The sequence below is a fragment of the Scyliorhinus canicula genome, chromosome 9, assembly GCF_902713615.1.
Source record: "Scyliorhinus canicula chromosome 9, sScyCan1.1, whole genome shotgun sequence".
Classification (NCBI taxonomy): domain Eukaryota; kingdom Metazoa; phylum Chordata; class Chondrichthyes; order Carcharhiniformes; family Scyliorhinidae; genus Scyliorhinus; species Scyliorhinus canicula.
Window position 1 is genome coordinate 29,093,636 of NC_052154.1, and position 17,855 is coordinate 29,111,490.

Below are 17,855 nucleotides of genomic sequence, written 5' to 3' on the forward strand. Positions count from 1 at the left end.
ACATTCCAAAAATAAATAATTGAAGGACAGAAAGGGAGGGGGGAATAAATACAATGACAGTCACGTGGGAAAAAATACCAGGGACATGAAAGGGCTAAAGGCCGATAAGTCCCCTGGATCTGATGGGTTGCATCCCAGGGATATTAAAAGAAGTAGCTACAGAGATAGTGGATGCAGTGGTAGTAGTCTTCCAAGAATCCTTAAATTCTGGAAAAGTCCCAGAAGATTGGAAGACTGCCAATGTAACACTTTTATTAAAAAAAAGGGGGGGGGGGCACAAAACAAGTAACTATCAGCCAGTTAGCTTAACTTCTGTTATTGGAAAAATGTTAGTCCATCATAAAGGATGTAATTGTAGAACATTTAGAAATGCATAATATAATCAAGCAGAGACAGCATGGCTTTATGAAGGGGGAATCATGCCTGACAGATTTATTAGAATTCTTTGAGGTGGTAATGAGCAAGATAAATGAAGGGGAACCAGTAGATACAATATACCCGGATTTCCAAAAAGCATTCGATAAGGTACCATACAAAACGCTACTTAATAAAATAAGAGTTTTGGGTTACTGGTAACATAGACTGGTAACATAGGAGGCTGGTTTAGCACACTGGTCTAAACAGCTAGCTTGTAATGTAGAACAATACCAGCCGAGCGGATTCAATTCCCGTACCAGCCTCCCCGAACAGGCGCAGGAATGTGGCGACTGGGGGCTTTTCACAGAAACTTCATTGAAGCCTACTTGTGACAATAAGTGATTATAATTATTATTATTATTAGACGAGAATTGGCGGGTGTTTAAGCAGCAGTTCAAACTCTATGTTGCAGCCTTGGTCTGCAGGCACAACCTGATGAGAGACGTATCGCGTTGCTGCTCACTGTCGCAGGTCCCGAAGCAATTGAAGTTTTTAACACCTTGGTCTTCAATAGTGAGGCGGCTAGCAAGAACTTCAACAAAGTTCTCAAGCAATTTGATCGGCATCGCTCCTAAAAAAAATTAAATATTCGAGCGCTTCATATTTTGCACGTGCACCCAGAACGCAGGCGAATCATTTCATAGTTTTCTAACCGACTTGCGGTTGAAGGCACAGTTGTGTAATTTTAGTACCCTTAAGGCGTCAATTATCCGCGATCAGATCATGTTCGGGATTTCTAATGACAAGGTACGCGAGAGGCTCTTGAGAGAGAGAGTTTTGGCTTGATGGTGCGATCAAAATATGTCACGCTAGCAAGCTTGCAGCAAATCAGATTAACACATTGAATCTCAGATATTTTAGCACAAAGATAGAAGAGGCAGCCGATGCCATTAATATAGTGACGCACTTGAATAAAAAATGGGATCCCAGCGCAGGTGGCCATTTTGAACGGCCAACCCAATCCTCCATTTCATGCCTGCGATGCGGCAGACGACATTTGCCATGACAATGTTCAGCATTTGGAAAGATATGCTCCAACTGTAACAGCAAAATTCATTCTGCGACGCAATGCTTTTCCAGGAAAAAAGCGGAACAAACAAAAGCCAGCAACACTGTTGATGAAGTGTGTCTCGAAGACACATTCTTAGTTGACACGATTGCTAGTGAAGATAAAAATAGTCAAGTCATGCAAAATGACAACACTTTCATGACTATTTGCAGCAATAGTGAATCAGATGCAAATACTCCAAAAGACAAATGGACAGTTCCATGAATGATTAATGACACATTAATAAACTTCAAGCTCGACACAGGTGCGAAGACCAACCTTATCAGCTTGCCAGATTTAAAAGAGTTGAGGATTAAACCAAAAGTAGCAAACAAAGAAGTACGATTAAGAGACAACAATGGAAATGAAATTATGATGCTAGGAGCATGTGAGCTCGATGTAAATGTGAAAAACAGAGTTCACACTGTAAGGTTTTTCATTGTAGAGGTGGAACATGAATCTCTACGAGCAGTAGAAGCATCTGAGGAGCTTCAGCTAGTTAAGCGGGTTTACAGTGCAGCCAGCTCTGCAACCAGCCCACATGCATCAGTAGATTCCATACTGAAGGCATTTCCTGAGATGTTTCAAGGCTTTGACACTTTACCGTACACATATAAATTCAATTAAAGGAGAACGCGAAGCCAGTAATATACGCACCGAGATGTATACCAGCTCCATTGAGAGACAAATTGAAGGCTGAGCTAGAAAGGATGACAGCTTTAGGCCTACTTTAATGCATAGAAGAGCCTACAGATTTGGCAAACTCTATGGTTTGTCTCAAAATAAAGGAGGAAACCACTAAAGACACAGTCTTGCAAAAGGTGATCACATATCTCTACGAGGGAGGGCCTAAAGGTTCCTGCTCAAGTTTTTATAATGTAAGGGCAGAGTTAAATGATGCAAATGGATTTTTGCAGCGAAAAAAAGAATTGTAATTCTGCGCTCATTAAGATCGGCGATTCTTAGCAAAATCATGAAGAGCACATGAGAAGAAAAAAGTGTAAGGAAAAAGCTGAAAACACAGTCTATTGGCCGGGCATCAACTGAGATATTGAAGCAATGCTAAAAAAAACTGCACACAGCGCAGGAGAGTGAACAGCTACACACAGTGTAGGAAGCTTCAGTTCAAACTGCTGAACGAGTCCGTTACTCCAAAATTACAGAGGAAACAAGGAATCGCGCCGCGCCGGTCGGCGGGCTCCCCGCAGCGATTCTCCGGCCCGCGATGGGCCGAAGTCCTGCCGCTGACAGGCCTCTCCCGCCGGCGTGGATTAAACCACCTACCTGACCAGCGGGATTGGCGGCGCGGCATGCTCCGGGGTCCTGGGGTGGGGGGGGCAATCTAACCCAGTGCCCCCACGCTGGCCTGGCCCGCGATTGGGGCCCACCGATTGGCGGGCCTGTGCCGTGGAGGCACTCTTTTTCTTCCGCCTTTGCCATGGCGGAGGCGGAAGAGACCCCCTCCCCTGCGCATGCGCCGGTATGACGTCAGCAGCCGCTGACGCTCTGGCGCATGCGTGGACTTACGCCAGCCAGTGAAGTCCTTTTGGCCCCGGCTGGTGTGGCGCCAAAGGCCGTTCACGCCAGCCGGCTGAGTGGGAACCACTCCGGCGCGGGCCTAGCCCCTCAAAATGAGGGCTTGGCGCCTAAAGGTGCGGAGAATCCCACACCTTTGGGACGGCCCGACGCCGGAGTGGTTCACGCCACTCCAACACACTGGGACACCCCGCCCCGCCGGGTAGGGGAGAATCCCGGCCCAGATCTTTCAAAAAAGGAGGCAAAGGAGATTTGACGGCAAATCCACAAAGAGATTTGACGATAAATCCGCGAGAAGGTTCTAACCATTGCAGCCAGATGACACAATCAGACTGGAAGATTTCAAAGAGAATGGATGGTCTAAGTATGTGAAGGTACTGCGACAGGCAGGTCCAAATTTGTATCTAATCATCACGGATGACAGTGTAATCTTAACGAGGAACAGAAGAGCTCTGCTGAAAGTTCAGCAACCTTTTGTAATGCAACCGCAAGAGGAAGCTTTTAGCAGCCCTAAGACAGCTGAAAAAGATACAGTTCAGCACACAGTGCCACAACAACATAAAGACACAATACAAGAAGAACAACAAGCAGCATCCACAGCTATAAAGGAAGATGAAGTAACTTCAGAGATTTGGCAGCCACTCAGAAGATCTTGAAGGCAACAATGTAAACCTGAGAGACTGAATTTGTGATAGACTGTAAATAGTTGAATGTTATAGTGATTTATGGATATCCGATCACATTGTAAAAAATTAAGTCATGAATGTAACTAACTACATTTCCAAAGGAAAGGGGATGTGATGATATGCATAAGCAATCTTGTATACAATAATGTACATGACCTCCGACCAGCAGGTGACAGTGTAAACCTACCATGTGACTCTGTGCCTGGGGGAGTTTGGAGTAAGTCGTGTTAGTGGATAGATATGTTTTGCTCTAGATTAATTAGTTAGTGTTAGTAGTTTGTAACATATTTATTCCAGTTATCTTTACCACGCATTTGTTTTATGATAAATTATTTTAACCAGTCAAGAACTAGATGTTCTGTCATGCATCATTCATACCGGCCAGTGTGCAGAACATGACAGGGGACTTGTTCCATGGGGGAGAGCGGGTGTCTATTTTTATTTTATTTTAAAAATGGAAGTTACTGGCCATTCTGTCAAAAGATGGGAAAATTCCACTCGTTGACATCAGTCTCAAGGGGCTTGTCATTAGTCCATTGGGTCAGTTGCATTGTCGGTCCAATGGAGGGAGATTAATGCTCTGACATCTTCATGTCATAATTAACCTGAGCGGATTCAATGCTGTCAGCAAGTACAAAACATTCTATTTCTCCAGCTCACAATCACTTTGATGATCATGAACCATGAAAAAAATATTAGATCTCACAAAAAAGTCACATTTTCCAAATGTTACATTTGAATATTGCTACAATTATACCACCTCTAAAAGTGTTCACATTTTAAAATTGATGACTTATGTATGCTGTCTATTTTATACTCAACAAAGGATGCTTTCACCATATTGAGCACTTTAATATCAAACGTCTGCATACATTATGAATAATGACAGGCACTTAGGCAAGCTGTTAAACAAATCTGTCTTAGTTAATAGCACACTTCTTACTTTCAATTGCCTTTCATAATTTACATCAAACATATCCAGAAGCAATAAAACATCACTTACCTGTAACGAACACTGGTGCAAATCACTCTATTTTGTGCCAAATTATGCAAACAAATCCCATGGCTTTTTTTTTAAATTGTCATGGCATATGTAATATAGCACTTTCAGTACAATATGATTGTGCTTTATCTGAATAGTACAGAATATTTGTGATCATTTTCATTTACGTGAAAGATGTGTCATGGAATAGATGCAACACCTCCTTTCAGATGCAACTTGTGCAATTGGTTTTGTCTTCAGAGATTGTCATCATGGTTTTGGCATGAAGAAAACAATATTCATTTCATTTTCATACTCTGGAGCTAAATGGGATGTGCTTTTGCAGCAACTCTTTCTACAGTGACGAGCCCATTAACATAGAAAGGCTGTACTCATTTTAACCACCATTCCCTTCTAATTACAATCTTCCTTTCTTACATCTTGACCTTTAAACCAACCAATCAAGGACATAAGACCACAAAATCAAAGAGACGACAAATTAGGGACACTTGTTTTGATTTGCTTTCACCTTAGATTGGCCTTGAGCTCCATTCCGTACATATCAATGTTAGAGATGATCGCGGAAATGCACTTGTCTCTTTTTGCATTGAACATTTGTGTTGGTTTTGTATCTAAAAAGCACTGAACCGATTCAAAATGTACAGAATAGAAACAGCACAATTATGGTAATTCAGCAACAAGATTCCGAGCAGGAGCTTAGAATTTAAGGTGTTAGTCTGCTAATGGCAGAAGCATGGGGCGCGATTCTCCTCTCTGACGGCAGAGTGTCGGCGCCAGCGCCAAAACGGAAGTGTTTCACTCCGCGGTTGGCACCCGTTCCGGGACTCCGTTCCGGGACTCCATTCTGCGCTACAAGGGGGCCAACGTGGGCGCGGTGGGAAGCGCGGGGGCGCGGCCTTGGAGCAGCATCGGAGACGTGGCGACGCGAGCGCACAGGCTGCCAACGGAGTAACATGGTGCCATGCCGAGCAACGCCCCGGTTCAGCAACCATGATCTGGAGACGCCCTCGAGGAGAGGAGAGGGCATCTGTGCCCTGGACCCGGCCAGAGGGTCCCACCCAACGTGGCCCGGCATCTGTGGAGGGAGGTGGGCGCGGCCGTCAGTGCCATCGCGTTGATCCCCAGGACTGGTGAGCAGTGCCGCAAAAAGCTCAACGACCTACTGAGGGCAGCCAGGGTGAGTACCCAGCAACGTGCCCATGGCACCAAGCCGCCTACCCCCCCACATGTGTCGCAGAGCCACGCGGTGACCAACCCGGAGCACCTGGCAGATACCGCCGGCATCCAGCGCCTGGACGGCCAGCCGACGCAGACCAACTGGGCGCACCTGGCAGGCATCGCCCCCGGCCAGCGCCTGGACGGCCAGCCCACAGGGACTCCAGCAGCGATGGGGAGGGCAGCTCCAACAACAGCCCTCCGGCCCAGTCCAGTGATGATACGATGACCCAGGACACAAGCACACAGGGGACAGACAGACACGACACGACGACACAGGCACACAGGGGACAGACAGGCACGACACGACGACACAGGACACACATGGGACAGACAGACACAGCAGGACGACACAGGACACAAGCACACAGGGGACAGACAGACACGACACAATGACACAGGCACACGGGACGGACAGGCACGACACGATGAAACAGGACACCAGCACACAGGGGACAGACAGACATGAAAGAACACAACACGACACCACCACGGAAGAGACGAACATACGGGACATGGCACCCCAGGGTACCCCCGACCTCAGGTCCGATGAAGACACCGAGGTTGCGTCACAGCTGTCCCCTGCACCCTCTGCCACTGCAGATACTCTCGCCTCAGTTGGCCATTTTAGTGATGAGGCTTCTGGGACACTAACTGGTGCGCACCACACAGCCGATCCGGTACAGCAGCTGGACGTAGGAGCAGCCGAGGGGCCGGGCGGTCAGAGGGCAGCCCAGCTCCGGAAAACACCTGCCGCTCAGACGGGTCCAGGGTTCCTGGAGTTCCCCTACCCACCCATAGACCCAATGCAGTCAGGGACCCAGGGGCGTGATGGTGTGACGGCCGGTTTCCAGCACCTGCAGATGCAAGTGCAGGAGTGCATCCGCGTCCAGGAGTAGGAAATGGTGCCGGTTATGAGTGCCACACAGGCCAACACCGCACGGGTGGTGTCCGCGGTGGAGGAAATGGTGGCGACGGTGTCGGGCATGGGACTGAGTTTGCAGGGCCTGGGGCTATCTGTGCACGCGTCCTCCATGGCCCAGGACAGGGCTGCCATCTCACAGGCAGCCATGAGCCAGGTCCAGCTGAACATCGCAGCCGCACTCAAAAACCTGGCGTAGTCTCAGCAGTCCATGGCCCAGTCCCAGCAGGCCATCGCTGAGAGAATCAGTGCCATTGCCCAGATGATGGACAGCGTTGTACAGAGCCAGACAGGGATGGCGAACTCCCTGAGCTCCATGGCTGCGAACGTCCAGACCCTGGTCGATACCAGCGCGGGCCTCCAGGACTGGCAGTGCCAGATTATGGTGGTGCCCCGGGTGCTGGATCCGTTCGCACCCACATCCCATGGAGAGCCCCGGGGGTCACCGGGCACCCCGAGGGAGGAGGAGGTGCTGGGGCCTGTTCCGGCTCCCCCTGCAGGGGGGGGGTGCCAGAACGCCACGCCACCTCGGATCCCCTCCCCCGTCCTTACCGTCCCTGGTGCCACTAGTGGGCAGTGGGCAGAACAGGGTGGCACCACGCCATCCCAATTGCCCGAGGTGCAGCCTGGAGTATCCAGGCCGGGCCGCCCCAGGAAACGACCACCAAAGGGGACCGTAGTTACAGGGCAGGAATCACAGGAGTCCACCTCCAGTTCTACTGTACCGTCTGGGGGAACACTGAGATGTAGTCATAGGGCCTGTAAGGCCAGAAAGGTAGACACTGATGAGTAAGTTGGCACAAGTGCAGGGCACAGAATAGTTAGATGGGCTAAGGCACATGTACAGGACGTCTGTTATTAAACACATTCCACACCTATGTGAGCTGCCTCTGTACTCTGTCCGATGCTGGCGGGGACTGTGTGCCAATGTGTGCGAGGGATGCTGCGATAGAAGTTGAGCTCTGGTGCGTGTGATGTGCCTCCCCACCGCCCACGGTTCTCCCACGCCAACCCGCCCCCAGCCGTATGCCAGGGCCATGGGATGCAATATCTGGGCCGCGTGCAAGGTGCACCCAGGTGGAGGGTCTTGATGTTATAGCCATGAGTCAGACATTTTCGAACGATGTATGGCTCGGAGCCCATAGCACGGCCGGCTGTCATCATACTCCATGCCTTGTACCAGACTCGCTTACACCATCAACCGTTTGCCTCCATCCCGTTGTGCCGCAGGTGAATGTGTCATGGAGGGGTCGTATGCATGCGGGTGATGTGGTGGTAGGGGAGGTGAGGGTAGTCGGTGGTGGGGGGGTGAGGGTGGTCGGTGGTGGGGGGGGTGAGGGTGGTCGGTGGTGGGGGGGGGTGAGGGTGGTTGGTGGTGGGGGAGGTGAGGGTAGTCGGTGGTGGGGGGGTGAGGGTGGTCGGTGGTGGTCAGTGGTGGGGGAGGTGAGGGTGGTCGGTGGTGGGGGGGTGAGGGTAGTCGGTGGTGGGGGGGTGAGGGTGGTCGGTGATGGGGGAGGTGCCGAACTCTTCTGTCTGTACCCATGCCCATCACTGCTGACCCCCACCGTGGTCGCCGAAACGTGCAGCTACCAGCGGCACCCGTGCCTGCTGACCCAGCTGGCGGCTCTGGGCAGCCTCCTGTTGCCGTCCATCCCCCATGTCCCGTGCATCTGCTTCCCCCTTGCCATCCCCCTCATCTGGAGAAGAGTTCCCCTCATCCTGACCGTCCTCCTCCTCTTCCTCCTCCACCAGCATATCGCCTCTCTGCTGGGCTATGTTGTGCAGGACACAACAGACCACGACGATGCACTGACCCTCTCCGACGGGTACTGGAGGGCCCCCCAGAGCAGTCCAGGTACCTGAAGCGCATCTTCAGGGGAGGGGGGGTGGGGTCCCTCGAACATGGCAGGGATGAACGATTGGGAGAGTAAAGGAGGCATACACACTGCCAGGGTTCCTGGCGCAGACGTGCAGGATCGTCATCCTGTGGTCACAGACCACCTGCACATTGATTGAATATGTATCCTTTCTGTTCAGACACATGACCCTTTCCTCCGACTTGGGCCGCATGACGATGTGCACTCCATCGATCGCCCCCTGCACCATGGGTATCCGGGCAACAGCGGCGAAACCCGCTGCGCTGGCATCCCGGTGGGCGCAGTCCTCAGGGAACTGTATGTACCGGTCCGCGATGTCGTACAGAGTGTCGGTGACTGCCCAGATGCACCTGTGCACCAATGGATGGGCGATGTCAGACAGGTACCCACTCAGTGACTGGAACAACCCCGTCACGAAGAAGTTGAGGGCGACCATCACCTTGACGGCCACTGGGGTGGCATGTTCACCCCCAGATCCACGTGGTGCCAGATGTGCCATCAGGTGGCAGATGTGGGCGACGGTCTCCCGGGTCAGCCGGAGTCTCCTCCTGCACGCCCTGTCCGGGAGGTCCTCGAAGGACATGCGGGGCCGGTACTCACATTGTCGCATTTGACGCCTCCGTGGCCATGGCACACCCTCCTCCTCCTCGTCATCCTCCTGCTGTGGCTCCCGCACGGCGTGGTGCTCCTCCTGTGCCTCTCGGGCATGTGGCCCTGCGGCCTGGGCAGCATGCACGTGCCCCACTGCAGCCTGCTGCTCTACAACAGACTCCCTGTCACACCCATGCTTCAGCTCCCACTGGTCCTCATGATGGGCAGCAGGCCCCGCCACGGCGGCCAACAACACTGGGAGATGGCTAAGCATTGTGCTATCTGTAGGAGGTGAGAGTAGACAGGGTTACAGCATTGGTATACACCCCTCCACAACCAGGTGCCATGGGCTACATGGACGGCCCAGTTGCCAGCACGACCCCACCCCTGCCCCCTTGGTGCCCTGAGACCCGTCGGCTGTCCCCTCTGCCAGGGCCACTGTCTGGTGGCAGTGCCCGCACCAGGGGGCTCCCGTGTATGCCGCCCTGGACATACCCGCTGGTGGGTGCCTGTCATGTGAGAGTACCTTTAAGAAATTGAGTTGCTGGAGTGATGTCAGAGTGTGGGTGGAGCTGAGCTTTACTTCTGCTCTTTAGTTTCACTTTGTGAAAAGCTTTGGTGTGTTTGGGTTTTCCAGTGTGTTGCAGCTGAAGTCAGCCAAAGCAGCTGTATTGTTGAGCTCTCTGCCATGAAGGACTATCTCTTAATCATTTGGTGAATTCAGAATTATAAATGTTTTCAGTATTGAATGTAAACCCTGATGTGCTTCTGTTTAGAGGTTTGTTAAGTCTTCTGGGTGTTAAAAAGACAGCATACAGATTACTTAGTGTTGTATTCTTTGGGGGGTATACTTGAATTAATGGTTGCTAAGATATTCACTGTTTGTTTTAAAAAGGTTAACTTGAGTTCATAGAATAAACATTGTTTTGTTTTAAAAAGTACTTTTCCATTTCTGTTTTATCATTCCTGTAGAGTGAGCCATGTGCTCCCCAAACCACAATCTATTAAAAGTTGTGGGTCAGGTGAACTCCATGATACACTTTGGGATTCTCTAAACCCATAACAATCCCACCAGTTTGGTGGGTGGGGTGCGGGTGTCCTGCACACGTCAGGATGGCCGGGCTGCCTGCGCCGCAAAGCGAACGGGTTGGGTGGACAGCCACGTGTCCGCCGTCATGGGGTCTGGCCGGAGGATTGCCCTGCTATGGCGGGCTGTGGCCGCTCGTAGCCTTTGTTGTCCCCACCGCTCCTTCCCCGCCCACCACCCCCGGATGTGTGGCCCACCCCCCATCCCACCCCCGGATATGTGAGCCCCCTCCCCCAACACCTCTGGATGTGTGCCCCCCACCCCCGGATGTATGAGCCCCCTCCCCCAACACCCCCAGATATGTGCCCTCACCCCCACCCCCACCTCCGGCAGCCTCCCCCACACTGCCCGCAGACATGGCCGTGCCAGGCTCCCCCCCCAAAGATATCAAACCCCCCCCCGGGCCCACTCCACGCTGTCAGCCACCTCCTCCCGCAGCGTCAGCCAACACAACTGGCTGAGGCTGCTTTATACCATGTTAGAACAGCGCGCCGTGACATCCGGTCACGCCAGTGGGACTTCGGCCTATCCGGCTCAGAGAATCCCTGCTCCAGCAGAGAATCGCGCTGCGACCATTTTCGGCGATTCTCTGAGCGGCTGGGAGCCATATGCGGCCGCCCGTTTTGCCACGCATCTGAGAATGGCGTCGGAGCGGCATCGCGCGATTCGCGTGGCGATTGTCCAAGCCAGCGGAAGGTTGGAGAATTTCGCCCATCAGCTTTTGGGTGCTCAGGCTAAGGATATGCACAGTGAAAAAATCAGTGTCCCTGATTTTGACTGTTTGTTCCACAAATGCCAGTCATTTTTATGTTCTTTCAAACATTAAAGCTGTATACTTCACACAACATGTGGCTCATTATAACCCCTGCTGAAAGGAAATCAGGAGTTAAAATAGAGCAGGGGATTCTATTCCAACCTTGATCTGGCAAAATGATAGATTGCAAATTTCCAAATCTGACCATAAGATAGATACAGCATGAAAGAGGGCTCATCATGTCCAATCCTGTCTTCTCCAAAAACAACTCAGCTAGTCCCACTCTCCCCTCTCCTTTTCCCTCATAACACTGCAAAGCTTTCTCCTCAGATAATTATCCAGTTCTCTTTTGAAGGCCTCAGTTGAATGCCGCCTCCAGCACACTCCCAGGCAGTGCATTATCCTAGCCACTTGCTGCATAAAAAGCTTTTTCCTCATGTCACCATTTCTTCTTTCACCGATCACTTTAAACCAATGTCCCCTGGTTCTGGATCCTTCTGTCTATCTGGTGTCCAAACCCCTCATGATTCGGAAAAGCTCTATTAAATCCCCTTTTAGTCTTCTCTTTTCCAAGGAGAACAGCCCCAGCTTCTCCAACCTATCCATGTGATGAAGATCCTAATCCCTGGAACCATTCTTTTTTGCATTCTTTCTAATGCCTTTGCATAGAGCATGGAGCCCAGAACTGGACACAATGCTCCAATTGAGGTCAAACCAGTGTTTTTTTTACCACCTCCAATTATTCATCATAATTTCCTTATTTTTGTCCTCCATGCCCCTATTTATAAAACCCAGAATTCCGTTATTAACCACTTTCTGAACCTGCCCTGCTACCAATCATTTGTGCACTTCTACCCTCCAGTCTCTCTGTCCTGGACCAAGAGGATTGGGAGAGTCTCCACTGTCCTTTTCTCCCTCCCCCAATTACCATACCACTTACCAGGATATCAATCCATTTACCTTGCACTGGGAACTATTCCAAAGAGTCCATGACAGTCCTGAGATACCTAATTCTATCTGTCAGTTGTGGTTCTTTACTACCACTGCCATATGGGGTAGCCACTCATTATGCCACGTTCCTGCCAGGAGTAAACTGCAGTTCAAAGTTCCAAGTGTTTCTTCTTACCTCGGACCAGAAATGTGCAAGCACCTCCTAAACTGCACAGCGACCATTTTGCACCTGGCCTGCTTCACAAAGCACAATTATTTATTCATGCATTTTAAATGCACCACGTAATATGGCACAAATAGTTTTCAAAAACCTAAACCTCAACGTCATTTTTTCAGTGCAACCTTGCAATAAAAACATATTGTGAAAACGGTGTTCATAACACCCAGAACACAGTGGAAGTATTTCACCTGCATCAAACCCTTTTGCTCTCCAATGCCTATTCTGCTGAAAATAAATCCACAGATTCATTTATTACAGAAATTCTGACACGTACTAACTACAGACAATAAATAGTAGCAATGATTTCTTTGATTCCAAGAATTTCTTTCTTTTGCAAATGCTGAGAATTTTACTTTAAATGAAACTCACACTCTTCACACATCAAACTTCAAAGTAGCAAGAATATAAAATAAATTTGCTGCCCACCTGGATCCATAAATTTACAAGCAGTTCCTAACCAGGAAGCTCCTTCACCACAGCGATTAACCTCTAATTGATCTCGGGACACAAAGCATAGATAGCAGTCGGGGGATGTGACTTTAAAGGCCGGGGCCACATTACATTCAGGTCTAACCTCAGCAGCAGAGTAATTGTTTTATAATGATCGGAGTATTATGTCGTGTATCATCCACCTGACCTAGAGGAGCCTCCTGGTGACTCACCAGTGATCTGGAAAAAAAAATAAGTGCACGCATCATAGAAATTAATTGCTTTCCTGTATACTTGTAGAGGAAAAAAGCTGACTTAATTTGCATTTGTTTTTATTGCCGACAGCTCACTCCGCTCAATGAGGAGAACCTTCAGCAGCACAGGGAACTTGAGAAAGCCCAAGCCTCTTGCTGCAAACTGGAACTTCGATTAGAAATCTACAGCCTGGGACTCCAGTCTGAGCCTAGCCACAGGCCAGTCTTACCTGTTCAGCCAATGCAGCAGTTTTAAGAAGATGTTTTTTTTTAAATCTTTGTCGCGATATTCAAAACACATTCAAATCGACGATTTTCCAAAAAGCTGAAATTATGTGCAAGGAAACTGGATTCAATCATCAAATGACCCAACAGCTCAGATAGAAAAAGGGCAACAAAAATAGGCAGGCCATTACCGAGAATATGGAGCGTGAAATAGGTGGAGAGTGACTAGGAGCCCGAATTACATCCTGCCTGACTTTCTTGTCTAGTGGCATTCACCTTTCGTCAATAGGGCTGTTGCACACATTAAAATTGTAGCTCAATAGCCAACTTTAGCAGTGCATTTTTTAAACTGATTTATTTCCTAATTTCCCTTTGATTAATGATCCCTTTGATTTGCATAGGTTCCAGCAGGCATGAAACAGGGTAAAATCAGACCTTGCTGCATCAATTCGTTGGGCATATGGGTACAGAAGCCTAATCCCGGCTATGGGACCCGAACTGGAATAGGGTTTGGCCTGAACACTTAAGGGGGCCAGGCCTGCAGCATTCAGGATTTCCATCTACAAGCGACCTAAACACACCAGTGGTCCTTCAAAGGAACTATAGGCTGCCACCAAAAAGATACCTAAAACTGTCTGAAAGCTGCAACCACCGCTCTGGCGCCACCCCCATCCCAATTGGACCAAATCTGGAACTGTCCTGGTCTGTTTAACTCAGCGATATACCATGTTTATTCACTAAATAGGTCACTTTGAGTCAACTATGAAATGCTTTGCGACTCTAATTACATATGTTCTTTAACCAATCTAATCTACTTAGAGTGTTTCCAATGTAGCTGACAAAGAAAAGGATTATTTCAAGTAGACATTTTTTGTGAAAGTGATTGATTACACAGGTAATCTTTCCTGTTTTGCTCTGCTTATTGCAGGATTCGTCATTTTTACACAGGTTAGTACAATGTTGTGTGATATAGAAGCCAGGAGTGGTTGATTAGAGTTTTTTTTTATTTTTATACTGAAGAAAATGACAGTATTTTTTAAGTGAAATCCAAAACAAAGTGTTCATTTAAGGAGTTCTACTGGTGGTCTTTGAATCAATCTTTGTTTGAAAAAATTGCAACCCACAGTTTGAACCTTGCTAAAAAAACAATTAAACAATGTGAGAAGTCCTATATTTGGTAATAGCATCACGTACCACTCAGTCCACCCAAATATCTCAACATGTTTACTGGAAATCCATCAGGAGAGAGGGACAATCCATTTATTCATCCAGTTATAAGAAACTATTGTCCTCCAAGCGGCAGACTGAATCACTATGCGCAACATCAAAACTTAAACTATTATAATCTCATGATGTATATATCTACAAACTTCATTAAATTATTACCCACTTCAAATGCACTGTTGTCATTACTACTATCAACACTTTGGTGTTCAATTTCTGTATATTCTTCCAGTCTCCTGCCGTAACCTCAATGGTAAAGTCATTGAAGCACCAAAAGGACAAAGTTAACCGTCCACAGAAGTTAATTCTCATGAACAGTAAAGGTCAATCATGATTAAGTACAACACACTATACTTGTAATTGACTTTTTTTCATTTTAGTATTTTAACTGATGGCATCGACTGACAGTAAAATCCTCCGCTGGCCAGTGGTTCTAAACTCAACACACAGGTAGAACAGATATTTTTGTACAATAGAAGGAAAAGAGCTGTGTACTTCCTGTAGGACGTGTGTACGCACTGAGTGAGAAGCCTACTTCATGCTCAGATCTTCGCATATCGTATAGATGGGAAAGTAAGATTTGAAACAGAAAGGGTTTGTCATTTTTACCAGTTACCTACTTAATTTATTAGCAGAGTTTTCAGCCTGCTATAAATAAGATAAATCAATTTGAATAGTTCATTAATTGTCTTTTAAAATTGATTATTCTATAACTCCATGATTACGAACTCCCTCCCTAACAGCACAATGGCCTCGAGGACTGCAGCGGTTCAAAGAAGGCAACTCACCACCACCTCCTGAAGGGCAACTAGGGATGGCCAATAAATGCTGGCCTAACCAGCGACGCTCACATCCCCTAAATTAATAATAAAAAAAATTGAAGAGGGAAACCTTGTTGCTGTGCTTATGGTTAATATTCAATATGATGACAGACTGGAACCTTATTTCCATCATATATATGATATGCACAATCCAGATTTTTGTAACCTGTTTATATCATTCACCTGTGTGTAATTATTAGGGTTTTCAGACTGCATAGAACAAAGCATTTATCTTGAAATTGATACGTTTTCCATTCACCAGGGATGTAACAACAAGCTGACAGCCATAAAAAGCTTCAACCTAGATAATAAATGATCAGCTCATAATTCTGTGTGTTTGTAATTAGATAAAGCAGGCCGATTGGAGCCATTTTACAGTCTGGATCTTCTCATTCACCTTTGTGCAGTGTTTTCATACGATAAAATCTCAAAACTATTTGCAGTAATATAGTTAGGAGCCTGTTGCTGATTAATCCCGTGGCTGGATAACAATGTACAGGCACATGTTTGCTTCATGAGCGATCGCTATCTCAACACAATTCTTAAAGCAAAAACCGAATTTTGGAAGACCAATGAAAACAGCCCACTCTTGCACAGTTGCTGCCAACCAAAGGATGTGATAGGCAGTGTCGGGGAGCAGATATCTATCTAGCGAATGTGTGATACCCAATTTAGTGTACACTTAATTTGTTTTAATTCAGACTTAAAATGTGGTGTTGTTGATAAGGCCTCTCTGAACCTCTGAGGTCTATTTGGTGTAGGTGCATCTTCTACAATGATAGGGAGGGAGTTCCAGGATATACACCGCAACAGTGAAGGGGTAATGCTATAGTTCCAAGTCAGGATGGTGTTCCTGTGACTGACAGCTGGTTGTATTCCCATGTATCAGCTGCCCTTGTCCTTTGAGGTCACATAGATCACAAATTTGGAACGTGCTGCTTGAGGAGTTGCTACAATGTGCACTGCTGACACTGCGTTGGTAGTGGAGGGAATGAATGTTCATGCTGGTGAATGAAGTGCCAATAAAGCGGGCAGCTTTCTCTTGGATAGTGTTGAGCTTCTTCAGCGTTGTTGAAGCTGTACTCGCCTGGACAGGTGGAGAATATTCCATCACAACATATAATTTGAGTTAGCAGCAAGTGCACTGAATAGCATGAAACATTGGAGTATAATTTCTACCACGGAACATGACAGGACTAGACCATTCATTCAACCCCTTGAGCTCACTCCGCCATTCAATAAGATCAAAGCTGATCTTCTATCTCAACTCCACTTTACTGCAGTGTCCCATCATTTGATTCCCTTGGTATCCAAATATCTATTAATCTATGCCTTGAATATATTCAATGACTAAAAATCCTCAGTCCACTAAGGCGGGGTTTTGCAAAGTGCGGGTCGAGACCCTCGGGTGGGTTTCAGAAGGGTCGCGGAGCCTGCAGCTGGTGACAATTCTGTAATTCTTAGGGCGCAAGCGCTCACCTATAAAAACAAGAACTTAACAAGTCATCAACTCAACATGAAGCTCAAGGGTGCATGTGTGCCCTGGCCGTCGGCAGTCCCGCCCACGCACTCTTGCATCAAGCCACCCGACAAGCTCCAACCGTTTCCCTCGACGGCCTGGCTCAAGCTGTACCTGCCACTCGAATGCTCAGTTCAAGATACATTCACTACCTAACAGCACCCTTCCTCTCCCTCAGTTAGAAAAGTAACAATCCCTAGGTTTTTGGTATGAGCACAAACGATTTTTAGCCACGTAGAAATATCTTCCATTTCCTTGTCCTTGTAACTGCGCTGAATTTTGAGACAAAAAGTAAATTCAACGGACAATCGGTGGACCCACTTGATTTTTCGCTCAATCACTGGTCACGGGATTGCCTAACAGTGAGCAACTTAGTCTCATTGGCAGTTTTTGCAAACATGCTTCACTTGCAATACATTAGAATAAAGCAACATTTCCACAGCATGTTTCCAGTAAAGAAACATTTCCACAGCATGTTTCCTTTTCGGTGCTTTGAATGAGCTTTGTTCTATACAATTGGATAGTCTTCGGAAAATAAATTCCAGTGGGCAATATACACTGGTCATGCCGTGAAGGAACAGTGCAAACTACGTGCACAGGCTCGCCATGATGGAGCTGGTGGTTGTATTGAACAGAATGTTTTCAACAAGCAGGAGTGTGGAGCTGTTCTTTGCTGAGCTGCTTTCTGAAAATCAGAACATTGTAATACTTGGGGAAAGGGATATCGCTGTAGTTGCTGGTGACCTGAATCTTTGATGTTGAAAAGGGGCTGGGTGGGGGGGGGGGGGGGGGGGGGGGGGGGGGGAATGGTGGTAACAGGGTCTCTACGGGCGCGAGGGTTGATGGGATCTTCTGAGGTCATTGCGTGGAGCCGGAGACATCGGACAAGGAGGTCAAATCCTCAATGGAGAAAATACCCAGGAAGAAGGTGCAGTTGCTCCTCTCCTTCCTGGGAGTCTTCATCTGTTAGTTTTATTCCTGGTTTTTCCAGAAGACAATGTAAATGCTCGGAGCCCAAGACATGGAGCACCCAGTGAAAAGCGGTCATTCTTTGCACATATGCAAAATGTCCTTCC

The 17,855-nt window shown here is 48.0% G+C and overlaps 1 protein-coding gene across 3 annotated transcripts in view; it reads left to right on the top strand.

Moving 5' to 3' along the window:
* The window catches only part of LOC119971178 (myosin-3), a 1,049,419-nt gene extending 1,034,808 nt beyond the window's left edge, over window positions 1–14,611 (top strand). For all 3 annotated transcript variants that reach the window (XM_038806379.1, XM_038806381.1, XM_038806380.1), the window contains one exon: window positions 13,082–14,611. In XM_038806379.1, coding sequence (XP_038662307.1) covers window positions 13,082–13,169 — 88 coding nt within the window. In that variant the 3' untranslated portion in view covers window positions 13,170–14,611. The remainder of the gene's footprint in view (window positions 1–13,081) is intronic.
* The last annotated feature ends 3,244 nt before the right edge of the window (window positions 14,612–17,855 follow it).